General features: G+C 39.8%; 1 protein-coding gene across 1 annotated transcript in view; it reads right to left on the reverse strand.

Annotated features, from left to right (window-relative positions):
- Positions 1 to 13,076, reverse strand: part of PLEKHM1 (pleckstrin homology and RUN domain containing M1) — a 212,207-nt gene that overhangs the window by 133,146 nt on the left and 65,985 nt on the right. The window contains exon 7 of the mRNA XM_053699611.1: positions 2,599 to 3,477. Coding sequence (XP_053555586.1) covers positions 2,599 to 3,477 — 879 coding nt within the window. The remainder of the gene's footprint in view (positions 1 to 2,598; positions 3,478 to 13,076) is intronic.

Genomic DNA, 13,076 nt, shown 5'->3' on the forward strand with positions numbered 1-13,076 from the left:
CAAACTCTCAGAAGAGCAAAAACCCGATCTCCATATTAGATCAGAGAAAACGAGTGACCCATAAATCTGCCTTAAGCCCAGGACATACACTACGGATAAGTCTAAAAGAAACTGCAGACAGACACACTAAGCTGTCTGATGAAACCAAGCCCAGCATTCAATTAACTCTGTAACACATGTACAGTTAAATTAAGGTCTTTATAATAAAAAAAACTCCAGCCTCACAAGCTGTTTAAACCCTTCAATACCAACAAAGGGGAAAACGCCTCTCACTGTCACATGAAGTGCCTACACACTGCCATTAATATCATACTAGGATATAATTGTCCAATATATTTCTAAAGTGCATAATCTCCCATACATAGAAGAACCCATAGCACGTACCTGCATCTAGCCGTCCGGCAGGAGGACAGCTCACCAGGTATGAGAGGTTCCCACCCCTTACAGGGACCTGTGGAAGAGAGAGTAAACTTACTCTGGCTTTCTGTATCAGGGCAGTAACCTGTTAGGAACTTGTGATGTGGACTATCACTGTGTTTTTTTCTAACTGCTTTAAAGCCACCACTGCCCTACTGAAGAGACTAACGTGGAGTACGGCTAAGCCTCATTTTGAGAGTAAAGGCAGAGTAAACCTACTCTGGCTTTAAAAATAATAAAATCTTGATAGAAGTTCCATCTTCTTCAGACACCAAAAACTTCATGTGGATGTGGGTAGGGAAGTGATACTTAACAACTTTGCTGTGGTGCTCTTTGCCTCCTCCTGCTGTCCAGGAGTGATATTCCCAACAGTAATTGATGATGATCAGTGGACTCACCGTGTCATTAGAAAGAAAGTTATCACTATCCCTGCATTGCACTTTGAAGCTATTTACAGGTTAATTAAAGGGACACAAGTCAAAATTAAACTTTCAAATAAATCACACAATTTTAAAGGGGCAGTAAACTTACAAACTAATGTTATATAATTCTGCACATAATGCAGAATTATATAACATTAGCTTACCGGCAGCTTTATACATTAAATTATTGCAAAGAAATTATATGTAAAAGCTCCTTTTACCAGAACGCCACTCTTTGCTCTACTGAGTGCGTCTGGTTTTTCCACAGCCCATCCGGCAACACTGTCTAGTCAAAGTGTGCCCAGTCGCACCATTAAAATGAATGTAGCTCGCTCCCACTCTGGTCTAGTAGCAGGAGCGAGCTACATTCATTTTAATGGCGTGACCGGGCACAGTGTGACTAGACAGTGTTGCCGGATGCGCTGTGGAACCCCCAGACTCGCTCAGTATTTACCGGTCCTTTAACAAGAGCTATGTTTGAAGTAGCTAGGGCAATTAGTAAGAAGCATGGGCACTTGAGCAAATAGTATGAGCAAAGTGAGGGGTGATGGTCAGCATGAAGAAAAAAAATGGAAAAAAACATGGCTCTAAATATACTTTTTTATATATAATTTTTTTTAAATAAGCCATGTTCCCTTGTATACACATCATTTAACAAAAAAGCCATGCTGTTTCACTAATTAATTAATGCTGGTTATATATATATATATATATATATATATATATATATATATCTCTCAAGGCTCAACATTTCAAATCCTAAGCTACTAGCCAGGACAAAATGTCACTCGCCACTTCTGATCCTGACACCCACTACTCTACCTCTCTTTGCATATGTTTATTTTTTTTCTCCCCACTCTCTCTTAACTCTTTCTTCTCCAATTCCTCTCTCTGTCCCTGTTTACCCTCTCAGAAGTAACAGTATAAGCACTAATGGGGTCCCTACATCACTAGAGGAATAACCTTGATGGGATATATAATATCCCTTCAGATAATAATTTAGCACATAGCCCTAAATGTGTGTCAGTGCTGCAGTAGGAGTGTATATTTTGCAAATACAATGTGCTAACTTTGCTACTTACAACACCCCACAGTGAGTGAATGTTGATTCAACTTCACTCACTACCTTTCACTCGCCAGTTAATTTTCCACTCGCCAATGGCTAGTAAAGAGTGGAAATTTTGAGACCTGTATATATATATATATATATATATATATATATATATATATATATATATACATATATATATATATATATATATATACATACATACACACACATACATATATACACACATACACATATACACACTTTACCATGTGAGCCCCACATACTTCATAAACAAATTAACACAAACTGCACATTTCTTGAAACCTACACACTCTTCAAACACCCCCCTCCCCATGCACTCTGAACTCTCCAAACATACTAGATCCCTTAAAACAACCCCTCCCCCCACCCACACTCAAACACATTCATTCCTAGGCTGTGCATATTGTGCATATTATTCATCTTTTTTGTTTCTTAGCTCTACAAAACTTCAGAAACGATCACTCCAGGTCCTAACAGTTTCTTTTTAATCTCCCTAATCACTCAGCTAAAAAGGGCTTCATAGCAACCCAAAATCTTAGTATATTTATGTTTATACAATGCTATACAATATTTTTGCCAGAACAACAACCAAGGACCATTCTATAAAGACAAAACATAAACAGTATTATTACAGTGAGATAAATTAATACAATATACTGAACTTACCTGAACACTTAAAATTCTGGGCATCCAGACCTCCTTCAGTGGGGATGTGCAGAAGGTGCTGGAAAAGAGGATGTTCCCTTATATGTGACTTTATAGGAAAGTTTACAGTTCCAATGATTAATGACTCATCTGCAGATTCCAAGAAAGCAGCACGGACAAGTTCTCTCCATGTTTTGGCCTCTAAAGGGCTCTCTGCCTGCAGCTGTAAGGATCCCTTGGAGGTCACTAATCTGAAACACGATGCATTGCCGAGACTGGAATCTGGTAGAATATCCTTCACTATGTCCATGCTGAAAGTTCCGTGCAATAGTTTCTCAGAGGCTTTAGGTAAGAAACACTTTAACATTTTCTCTGACAGTGAAAAGATGCAACGAGTCCATTTTTTATGCATCTTCATATATAAAATGGATTCTTTTAAAGCATCAGGCTCCACATCTATTGGAGAAACCCAATCAAAACCCTCTGTCCCCAAAGAAGTGGTTTTGTCCTCACCAGGAGGCCACATTTTCTTTTCCGAAATTGTTTGAGGGGACTCAGGATACTTAAGAATCTCCCAAGATTCCTCCTGCCGAGGGCGTAAACTCTGCAGAGCTTCCTGAATCCTGTCAACCCAATCCTGGGCTTCACCTTTTGATGGGGCTCGTAAAAACAGCTTCTTTACAGGAAAGTGCAACTCAAAACGGCCATCACTCTGTGCTGCGCCTACAGACTCACAACGAAGTAAAGAACAGTTCTCAAAGAGTATTCGGTCATCTCCCTTCAGATACAGACGGAACTCATAAGGAGACAGCTCGCAGTAGTAGCTCTTATACAAACCCAATGTATTCCTGCGCTCCAAATAGCCCAGCATTAGGAGACCTCGGAAAGGGTTTGTGAGACCTGAAGGAAAAAGCATTTTTATTTAAACAAATGTTACTTTAATAAAAAAAATGAAAAAAATACAACACAACAGTCATGCAAAACATGCTAAATTCTCCTAATGCTCAAGCTTTAGCGACACACCAACTACAAAAGTGTGAAAAATAGTGTAAACTTAACAAAAATCAAAAGGGAATTTACTCAAAATATTATTGTTAATCATGCACAAAGATAAAAATGATAATTGCAAAATTAGGGAGACGCACTGTAAATCCAGCTTGTACATGTACCCACAGAAACCTACATCGCAGACTGATGCAAGTCACACGCAACATGACACCTTCCTCACTAGGTAAAATAGTAGTAGCTAAGTAACAGGCCAAAGCTAAAAAACTTTGTTACCCAATGGTAAAAACATAATATATGCTTACCAGATAAATTCCTTTCCTTCCGGATAGGAAGAGTCCACGGCTTCATTCCTTACTGTTGGGAAATACAACACCTTGCCACCAGGAGGAGGCAAAGACACCCCAGCCAAAGGCTTAAATATCCCTCCCACTTCCTCATTAGCCCAGTCATTCTGCCGAGGGAACAAGAAAAAGTAGGAAAAGCATTAGGGTATAAAAGGTGCCAGAAGAATAAAACAAATAATGGGGCATTGCCCATAGACAAGAAAAAACATGTGGGGTCGTGGACTCTCCCTATACGGAAGGAAAGGAATTTATCTGGTAAGCATAAATTATGTTTTCCTTCTTAAGATAGGGAAAGTCCACGGCTTCATTCTTTACTGTTTGTTAAAACTATAGCCATCTCCAGAGGACACTGAATGAATAACGTGAGGGAACAAAAAGAAAGAGGTGGACCCTATTCTGAGGGCACCACAGCCTTCAAAACTTTTCTCCTGAAATCTGATTCAGCCGAAGCAAAAACATCAAACTTGTAAAATTTTGAAAAACTATGTATGTATGTAAGGAGGACCAGGTAGCCGCCTTACAAATCTGATCCATAGAGGCCTTGTTCTTAAAGGCCCAAGGGGAAGCCACTGCTCTAGTGGAATGAGTCGTTATCCTCTCAGGAGGACGATGTCCTGCTGTCTCTTAAGCTAAGCAGATAACACTCCTTAAACAAAAAGATAGGGAAGTCGAAGTAGCCTTCTGCCCCTTACCCGAATAGACAACAAACAAGGAGGAAGATTGTCTAAACTCCTTAGTGGCCTGAAGATAGAACTTCAAGGCGCGAACCACATCCAAATTGTGAAGTAAGCGTTCATTCAATGAAGAAGGATTAGGACACAAGGAAGGAACCACAATCTCCTGATTGATGTTGCGATCTGACACAACCTTAGGATGAAAACCTAATTTAGTATGTAAAACTGCCTTATCTGCATGAAAAATCAGATAAGGGGGCTCACATTGCAAAGCAGAGATCTCAGAAACTCTGCGCGCAGAGGCAATAGTCAATAAAAAACATAATTTATGTAAGAACTTACCTGATAAATTCATTTCTTTCATATTAGCAAGAGTCCATGAGCTAGTGACGTATGGGATATACATTCCTACCAGGAGGGGCAAAGTTTCCCAAACCTTAAAATGCCTATAAATACACCCCTCGCCACACCCACAATTCAGTTTAACGAATAGCCAAGAAGTGGGGTGATAAGAAAAAAGTGCGAAAGCATATAAAATAAGGAATTGGAATAATTGTGCTTTATACAAAAAAATCATAACCACCACAAAAAAGGGTGGGCCTCATGGACTCTTGCTAATATGAAAGAAATGAATTTATCAGGTAAGTTCTTACATAAATTATGTTTTCTTTCATGTAATTAGCAAGAGTCCATGAGCTAGTGACGTATGGGATAATGACTACCCAAGATGTGGATCTTTCCACACAAGAGTCACTAGAGAGGGAGGGATAAAATAAAGACAGCCAATTCCTGCTGAAAATAATCCACACCCAAAATAAAGTTTAATGAAAAACATAAGCAGAAGATTCAAACTGAAACCGCTGCCTGAAGTACTTTTCTACCAAAAAACTGCTTCAGAAGAAGAAAATACAACAAAATGGTAGAATTTGGTAAAAGTATGCAAAGAGGACCAAGTTGCCGCTTTGCAAATCTGATCAACCGAAGCTTCATTCCTAAACGCCCAGGAAGTAGAAACTGACCTAGTAGAATGAGCTGTAATCCTATGAGGCGGAGTCTTACCCGACTCAACATAGGCAAGATGAATTAAAGATTTCAACCAAGATGCCAAAGAAATGGCAGAAGTTTACTGGCCTTTCTAAAACCGGAAAAGATAACAAATAAACTAGAAGTCTTTCGGAAAGACTTAGTAGCTTCAACATAATATTTCAAAGCTCTAATAACATCCAAAGAATGCAACGATTTCTCCTTAGAATTCTTAGGATTAGGACATAATGAAGGAACCACAATGTCTCTACTAATGTTGTTGGAATTCACAACTTAGGTAAAAATTCAAAAGAAGTTCGCAACACCGCCTTATCCTGATGAAAAATCAGAAAAGGAGACTCACAAGAAAGAGCAGATAATTCAGAAACTCTTCTGGCAGAAGAGATGGCCAAAAGGAACAAAACTTTCCAAGAAAGTAATTTAATATCCAATGAATGCATAGGTTCAAATGGAGGAGCTTGAAGAGCCCCTAGAACCAAATTCAAACTCCAAGGAGGAGAAATTGACTTAATGACAGGCTTTATACGAACCAAAGCTTGTACAAAAAAATGAATATCAGGAAGAATAGCAATCTTTCTGTGAAAAAGAACAGAAAGAGCAGAGATTTGACCTTTCAAGGAACTTGCGGACAAACCCTTATCTAAACCATCCTGAAGAAACTGTAATATTCTCGGTATTCTAAAAGAATGCCAAGAAAAATGATGAGAAAGACACCAAGAAATATAAGTCTTCCAGACTCTATAATATATCTCTCTGGATACAGATTTACGAGCCTGTAACATAGTATTAATCACAGAGTCAGAGAAACCTCTTTGACCAAGAATCAAGCGTTCAATCTCCATACCTTTAAATTTAAGGATTTCAGATCCTGATGGAAAAAAGGACCTTGAGACAAAAGGTCTGGTCTTAACGGAAGAGTCCACGGTTGGCAAGAGGCCATCCGGACAAGATCCGCATACCCAAACCTGTGAGGCCATGCCGGAGCTACCAGCAGAACAAACGAGCATTCCTTCAGAATCTTGGAGATTACTCTTGGAAGAAGAACTAGAGGCGGAAAGATATAGGCAAGATGATACTTCCAAGGAAGTGATACTGCATCCACTGCCTCCGCCTGAGGATCCCGGGATCTGGACAGATACCTGGGAAGTTTCTTGTTTAGATGAGAAGCCATCAGATCTATTTCTGGAAGTTCCCACATTTGAACAATCTGAAGAAATACCTCTGGGTGAAGAGACCATTCGCCCGGATGCAACGTTTGGCGACTGAGATAATCCGCTTTCCAATTGTCCATACCTGGGATATGAACCGCAGAGATTAGACAGGAGCTGGATTCCGCCCAAACCAAAATTCGAGATACTTCTTTCATAGTCAGAGGACTGTGAGTCCCTCCTTGATGATTGATGTATGCCACAGTTGTGACATTGTCTATCTGAAAACAAATGAACAACTCTCTCTTCAGAAGAGGCCAAGACTGAAGAGCTCTGAAAATTGCACGGAGTTCCAAAATATTGATCGGAAATCTCACCTCCTGAGATTCCCAAACCCCTTGTGCCGTCAGATACCCCCACACAGCTCCCCAACCTGTAAGACTTGCATCTGTTGAGATTATAGTCCAGGTCGGAAGAACAAAGAAGCCCCCTGAACTAAACGATGGTGATCTGTCCACCATGTCAGAGAGTGTCGTAAAATCGGTTTAAAGATATTAATTGAGATATCTTTGAGTAATCCCTGCACCATTGGTTCAGCATACAGAGCTGAAGAGGTCGCATGTGAAAACGAGCAAAGGAGATCGCATCTGATGCGGCAGTCCTAAGACCCAACATTTCCATGCATAAGGCTACCAAAGGGAATGATTGTGACTGAAGGTTTTGACAAGTTGATATCAATGTTAAACTTCTCTTGTCTGACAAGGACAGAGTCATAGACACTGAATTTATCTAAAAACCTAAAAAGGTTACCCTTGTCTGAGGAATCAATGAACTGATTGGTAAATTGATCCTCCAACCATGAACTTGAAGAAACAACACAAGTCGATTCGTATGAGATTCTTCGAAAATGAGAAGACTGAGCAAGTACCAAGATATCGTCCAAATAAGGAAATACCAAAACCCTATTCTCTGATTACAGAAAGAAGGGCACCGAGAACCTTTGAAAAAAATTCTTGGAACTGAGGCTAGGCCAAACGGTAGAGCCACAAAACTGGTAATGCTTGTCTAAAAAGAGAATCTCAGACACTAAAAGTGATCTGGATGAATCGGAATATGCAGATACACATCCTGTAAATCTATTGTAGACATATAATGCCCTTGCTAAACAAAAGGCAGGATAGTCCTACAGTAACCATCTTGAATGTTGGTATCCTAACATAACGATTCAATAATGATAGATCCGGAACTAGTCTGAAGGAATTGACCTTCTTTGGTACAATGAAGAGATAAAATAAAACCCCAGCCCCTGTTCCAGAACTGGAACTGGCATAAATACTCCAGCCAACTCTAGATCTGAAACACATTTCAGAAATGCTGAGCCTTTGCTGTGTTAACTGGGACACGGGAAAGAAAAGAATCTCTTAGCAGGAGGCCTTAACTTGAAGCCAATACTGTACCTTTCTGAAACAATGTTTCTGAAACCAGAGATTAAGAACGGAATTGATCCAAATTTCTTTGAAGAAAACGTAATCTGCCCCATACCAGCTGAGCTGGAATAAGGGCCGCACCTTCATAGGTACTTAGGAGCTGGCTATAGGTTTCTATAAGGCTTGGATATATTCCAAACTGGAAATAGTTTCCAAACTGATACCGCTCCTGAGGATGAAGGATCAGGCTTTTGTTCCTTGTTGTGAGGAAAGGAACGAAAATGATTATTTACCCTGGAAAGAAAGGGAAAGCAAAGTTGACTTAGAAGACATGTCAGCATTCCAAGTTTAATCCATAAAGCTTTTCTAGCTAAAATAGCTAGAGACATATACCTGACATCAACTCTAATGATATCAAAAGATGGTATCACCAATAAAATTATTAGCATGTTATAGAATAATAATAATGCTATAAAATTATGATCATTTACTTGTTGCGCTAAAGCTTCTAACCAAAAATTTGAAGCTGCAGCAACATCCGCTAAAAATATAGCAGGTCTAAGAAGATTACCTGAACATAAGTAAGCTTTTCTTAGAAAGGATTCAATTTTCCTATCTAAAGGATCCTTAAATGAAGTACTATCTGCCGTAGGAATAGTAGTACATTAGCAGGAGTAGAGACAGCCCCATAACCTTAGGGATTTTTGTCCCAAAAAACTCTAATCTGTCAGATGGCACAGGATATAATTTGCTTAAACGTCTAGAAGGAGTAAATAAATTACCCAAATTATTCCTTTCCCTGGAAATTACTTCAGAAATAGCATCAGGGAGATAAAACACTTCTGGAATAACTACAGGAGATTTAAAAACCTTATTTAAACGTTTACATTTAGTATCAAGAGGACCAGAATCCTCTATTTCTAATGCAAATAACACTTCTTTAAGTAAAGAACGAATAAATTCCATCTTGAACAAATACAAAGATTTATCAGCATCAACCTCTGAGACAGAAACCTCTGAACCAGAAGAACCATTATCAGTATCAGAATGATGATGTTCATTTAAAAATTCATCTGAAAAAAGAGAAGTTTTAAAAGACTTTTATGTATACTAGAAGGAGAAATAACAGACATAGCCTTCTTAATGGATTTAAAAAATAAAATCTCTTATGTTATCAGGAACACTCTGAAAATTAGATGTTGACGGAACAGCAACAGGTAATGTAACAGTACTAAAGGAAATTTTATCTGCATTAATAAGTTTGACATGACATGCAATACAAATAACAGCTGGAGAAACAGATACCAAAAGTTTATAGCAGATACACTTAGCTTGGTAGCTCCAGCACTGTGCAGTGATTTTCCTGAAGTATCTTCTGACTCAGTTGCAACGTGGAACATCTTGCAATATGTAAAAGAAAAAAACAACATATAAAGCAAAATTGATCAAATTCCTTAAATGACAGTTTCAGGAATGGGAAAAAAATGCCAGTGAACAAGCTTCTAGCAACCAGAAGCAATAAATAATGAGACTTAAATAATGTGGAGACAAAAATGACGCCCATATTTTTTAGCGCCAAAAAAGACGCCACATCCGGAACGCCGACATTTTTGACGCAAAAAAACGTCAAAAAATGACGCAACTTCCGGCGACACGTATGACGCCGGAAACAGAAAAAAAATTTTGCGCCAAAAAAGTCTGCGCCAAGAATGACGCAATAAAATGAAGCATTTTCTGCCCCCGCGAGCCTAACAGCCCACAGGGAAAAAGTCAAATTTTTTAAGTTAAGAAAAAATGATTGAAACAAATGCATGTATCCCAAATATGAAACTGACTGTCTGAAAAATAAGGAATGTTGAACATTCTGAGTCAAGGCAAATAAATGTTTGAATACATATATTTAGAACTTTATAAATAAAGTGCCCAACCATAGCTTAGAGTGTCACAGAAAATAAGATTTACTTACCCCAGGACACTCATCTACATGTTTGTAGAAAGCCAAACCAGTACTGAAACGAGAATCAGCAGAGGTAATGGTATATATAAGAGTATATCGTCGATCTGAAAAGGGAGGTAAGAGATGAATCTCTACGACCGATAACAGAGAACCTATGAAATAGACCCCGTAGAAGGAGATCACTGCATTCAAATAGGCAATACTCTCCTCACATCCCTCTGACATTCACTGCACGCTGAGAGGAAAACCGGGCTCCAACTTGCTGCGGAGCGCATATCAACGTAGAATCTAGCACAAACTTTACTTCACCACCTCCATCGGAGGCAAAGTTTGTAAAAACTGAATTGTGGGTGTGGCGAGGGGTGTATTTATAGGCATTTTAAGGTTTGGGAAACTTTGCCCCTCCTGGTAGGAATGTATATCCCATACGTCACTAGCTCATGGACTCTTGCTAATTACATGAAAGAAAGAGAATCTTCCGAAAGGGGGCGGAGCAAGCGGGCATCCATGATGGCCGCACCACACTAGAGCTCCAAAAAACGTAACAGCGGAGCCTTACTCCTGTGACTGCAAGACTTGGGTTGTATGCCCCAAAACTTTACCACAGACTGCGAGATATGACTGGGAGTCTCCTGAGACTTAATCTTTGTGCGGAAACCCCGGTAAACAGACTCGTAAACAAGTTGCGGTGTAGGCCGCAAACAAAGCCTGCCTTTAGTATCAGACCACCTCCATGCAGTTTAGAGATGTTGCTACACGCAGCAGACAAAAAGGGTGAGCGGATTCTCCTCCAACTGCCCCCAAAATCCTTAGCAGTACAGCAGCAGAAAGGTTATCAGCTCCGTCAGTGATTGTGGCTGCCTGGTGCAGTTTTTTTCTTTCCCTTTCTCCTCCGGGCTGACGACTGAGGGGTAAGGCAGCATGGCAACTTGATACACCCATCTACCCTACAGTAATACAATCAGCTAGTATGCAGCTTAAAGCACACAGGGGCTAAAGGAACAATTCTATTAAGCCACATGGCGTGTTTACTATAAAACACTGCAGGCTGCAATTAAATGATTATATAACAGTTACATTTGAAAAGCACCGGAACCGTTACTAGCTAATTACTTCTAAGGCTGCAGCCTGCACAGAAAACAACAACATAATACTACAAACATTTAACTCATTGCACGGCCAAAAATCAGCCTGTACTTTACTTCACCAAACAGTGATTATTACACTTGCTAGAATAAGCACATTAAAAGAGACGCTGACATAAATACCAGGCTTTAACCTATAGCACCTGATAATCTGAGTTGTGGCTAAGTTTTATCTACACGTGGGAGTGTTTCCTACAAGATGGCGCTTCGCAGAAATTCCAAAGCGGATAAAAGTCTGAAGCCCAATATTACCCCCAGTGCAATGAATACTTTCTTCAAAAATACTGACAGAAAGAAAAAGGCAGATACCCCTCAGGCGCATGGTGAGGAAGAATATTTGTCAGACAATACAGAAGTTTCTCAAGTGCCGCCACCCTCACCGAGCAACTGTACACAAAATTAAGACAGTCCTGTGACCATGAAAGCCATGGAGGCACTTATAAACCAAGTAAAGTCATGTATCAAAAGTGAGTGTGCGGATTTGAAAAGAGATATTAACGAACTGGGCTTCCGTGTTGAAGCTCTAGAAGATGATAGAGAAGAAATGTCTGACATATCTCCATAGATGCCCAACAGACACAGATCAAAGACTTAGAAAATAAAGTGGATGACATGGAAAACAGGGAGAGGCGGGACAACCTTCGCATTAGAGGTGTGCCTGAGACAGTGAAGGGTGAAGACATCCAGGAACACCTTCAAAACATGTTCCAGTCCCTAGCCATCACTGGTCAACACGTGATTGACACAATGCCATTGGAGAGAGCTCACCGCTCTTTACGCCCTAAGTCTAGCGACAACCAGCCCCCTAGGGACATATTAATCTGCTTTCAAAGCTACAGAGATAGAGAGAAAATATACCAACTAGCAAGGTCACAACCTAATTTCTCCTATATGGGCGTTAAAATTCAGATCTTCCAGGATCTCTCTGCAAGGACACTTCAAGTAAGAAAAGAATATGCCTTTCTCATGACACACCTGCGATCCTTGAAGGTCCCCTACAGATGGGGCTTTCCTGTCTCCCTACAGGCTATCAAAAATGGGAAACGATATGAATGCTCAAGTCCAACCCAAGCGGTTAATTACTGCAAGCAACTGGGCCTCCCTCTCCCAGAAATCCAGAACTCCCCCGCAGTCAAAAACGCACCTTTGCCACCGAGGCCACAGAGAGGACTATGGTCAGAAATTGCAAGCAAAAGAAGAAGAAGCAAAACCCGGACGCTCCTAACTCTCAGGAAGTTACTTGACTCGGAGCAATACTTTAATTGACTTCCAGAAACTGTGAGTATGGTACTTGAGTTTTTTTTTTCTATGCCTAGAACTGAAGAGAACACCACTCACATTGACATTTAAATATACAGTCCTCCTTGTGAACCAATTATGGTCACCTAAAAACTACAAGCAACTTGTAGACACATGTTTGATATTACAAACTTTCTAATGTTTGCTCTTATTTTGCATAACCTCAGAGATACCATGTTAAAGGTAGTGAAAATCGTTGTATGTTTTGATATACTAGCCTAGCTCAAGTGCTGACCCCACCACCCCTAGCCCATGTTTTTAGCCTTTATATGAATGTATTTGTTAATTAATTTACCTGTTTTAGGTTATATCTGTTTAATAACCGATATGTTAATATGCTATGAGACACGTCACACTATACTGAATCAATTTTGGGGGCTTGCACACTCATGTGTAATTCATTGTTTAATTCATGTGGGAGTGGGCTCCGTTGAGCCGCAATTCCCCCTGCTG

The sequence above is a fragment of the Bombina bombina genome, chromosome 1 (assembly GCF_027579735.1).
Source record: "Bombina bombina isolate aBomBom1 chromosome 1, aBomBom1.pri, whole genome shotgun sequence".
Lineage (NCBI taxonomy): Eukaryota > Metazoa > Chordata > Amphibia > Anura > Bombinatoridae > Bombina > Bombina bombina.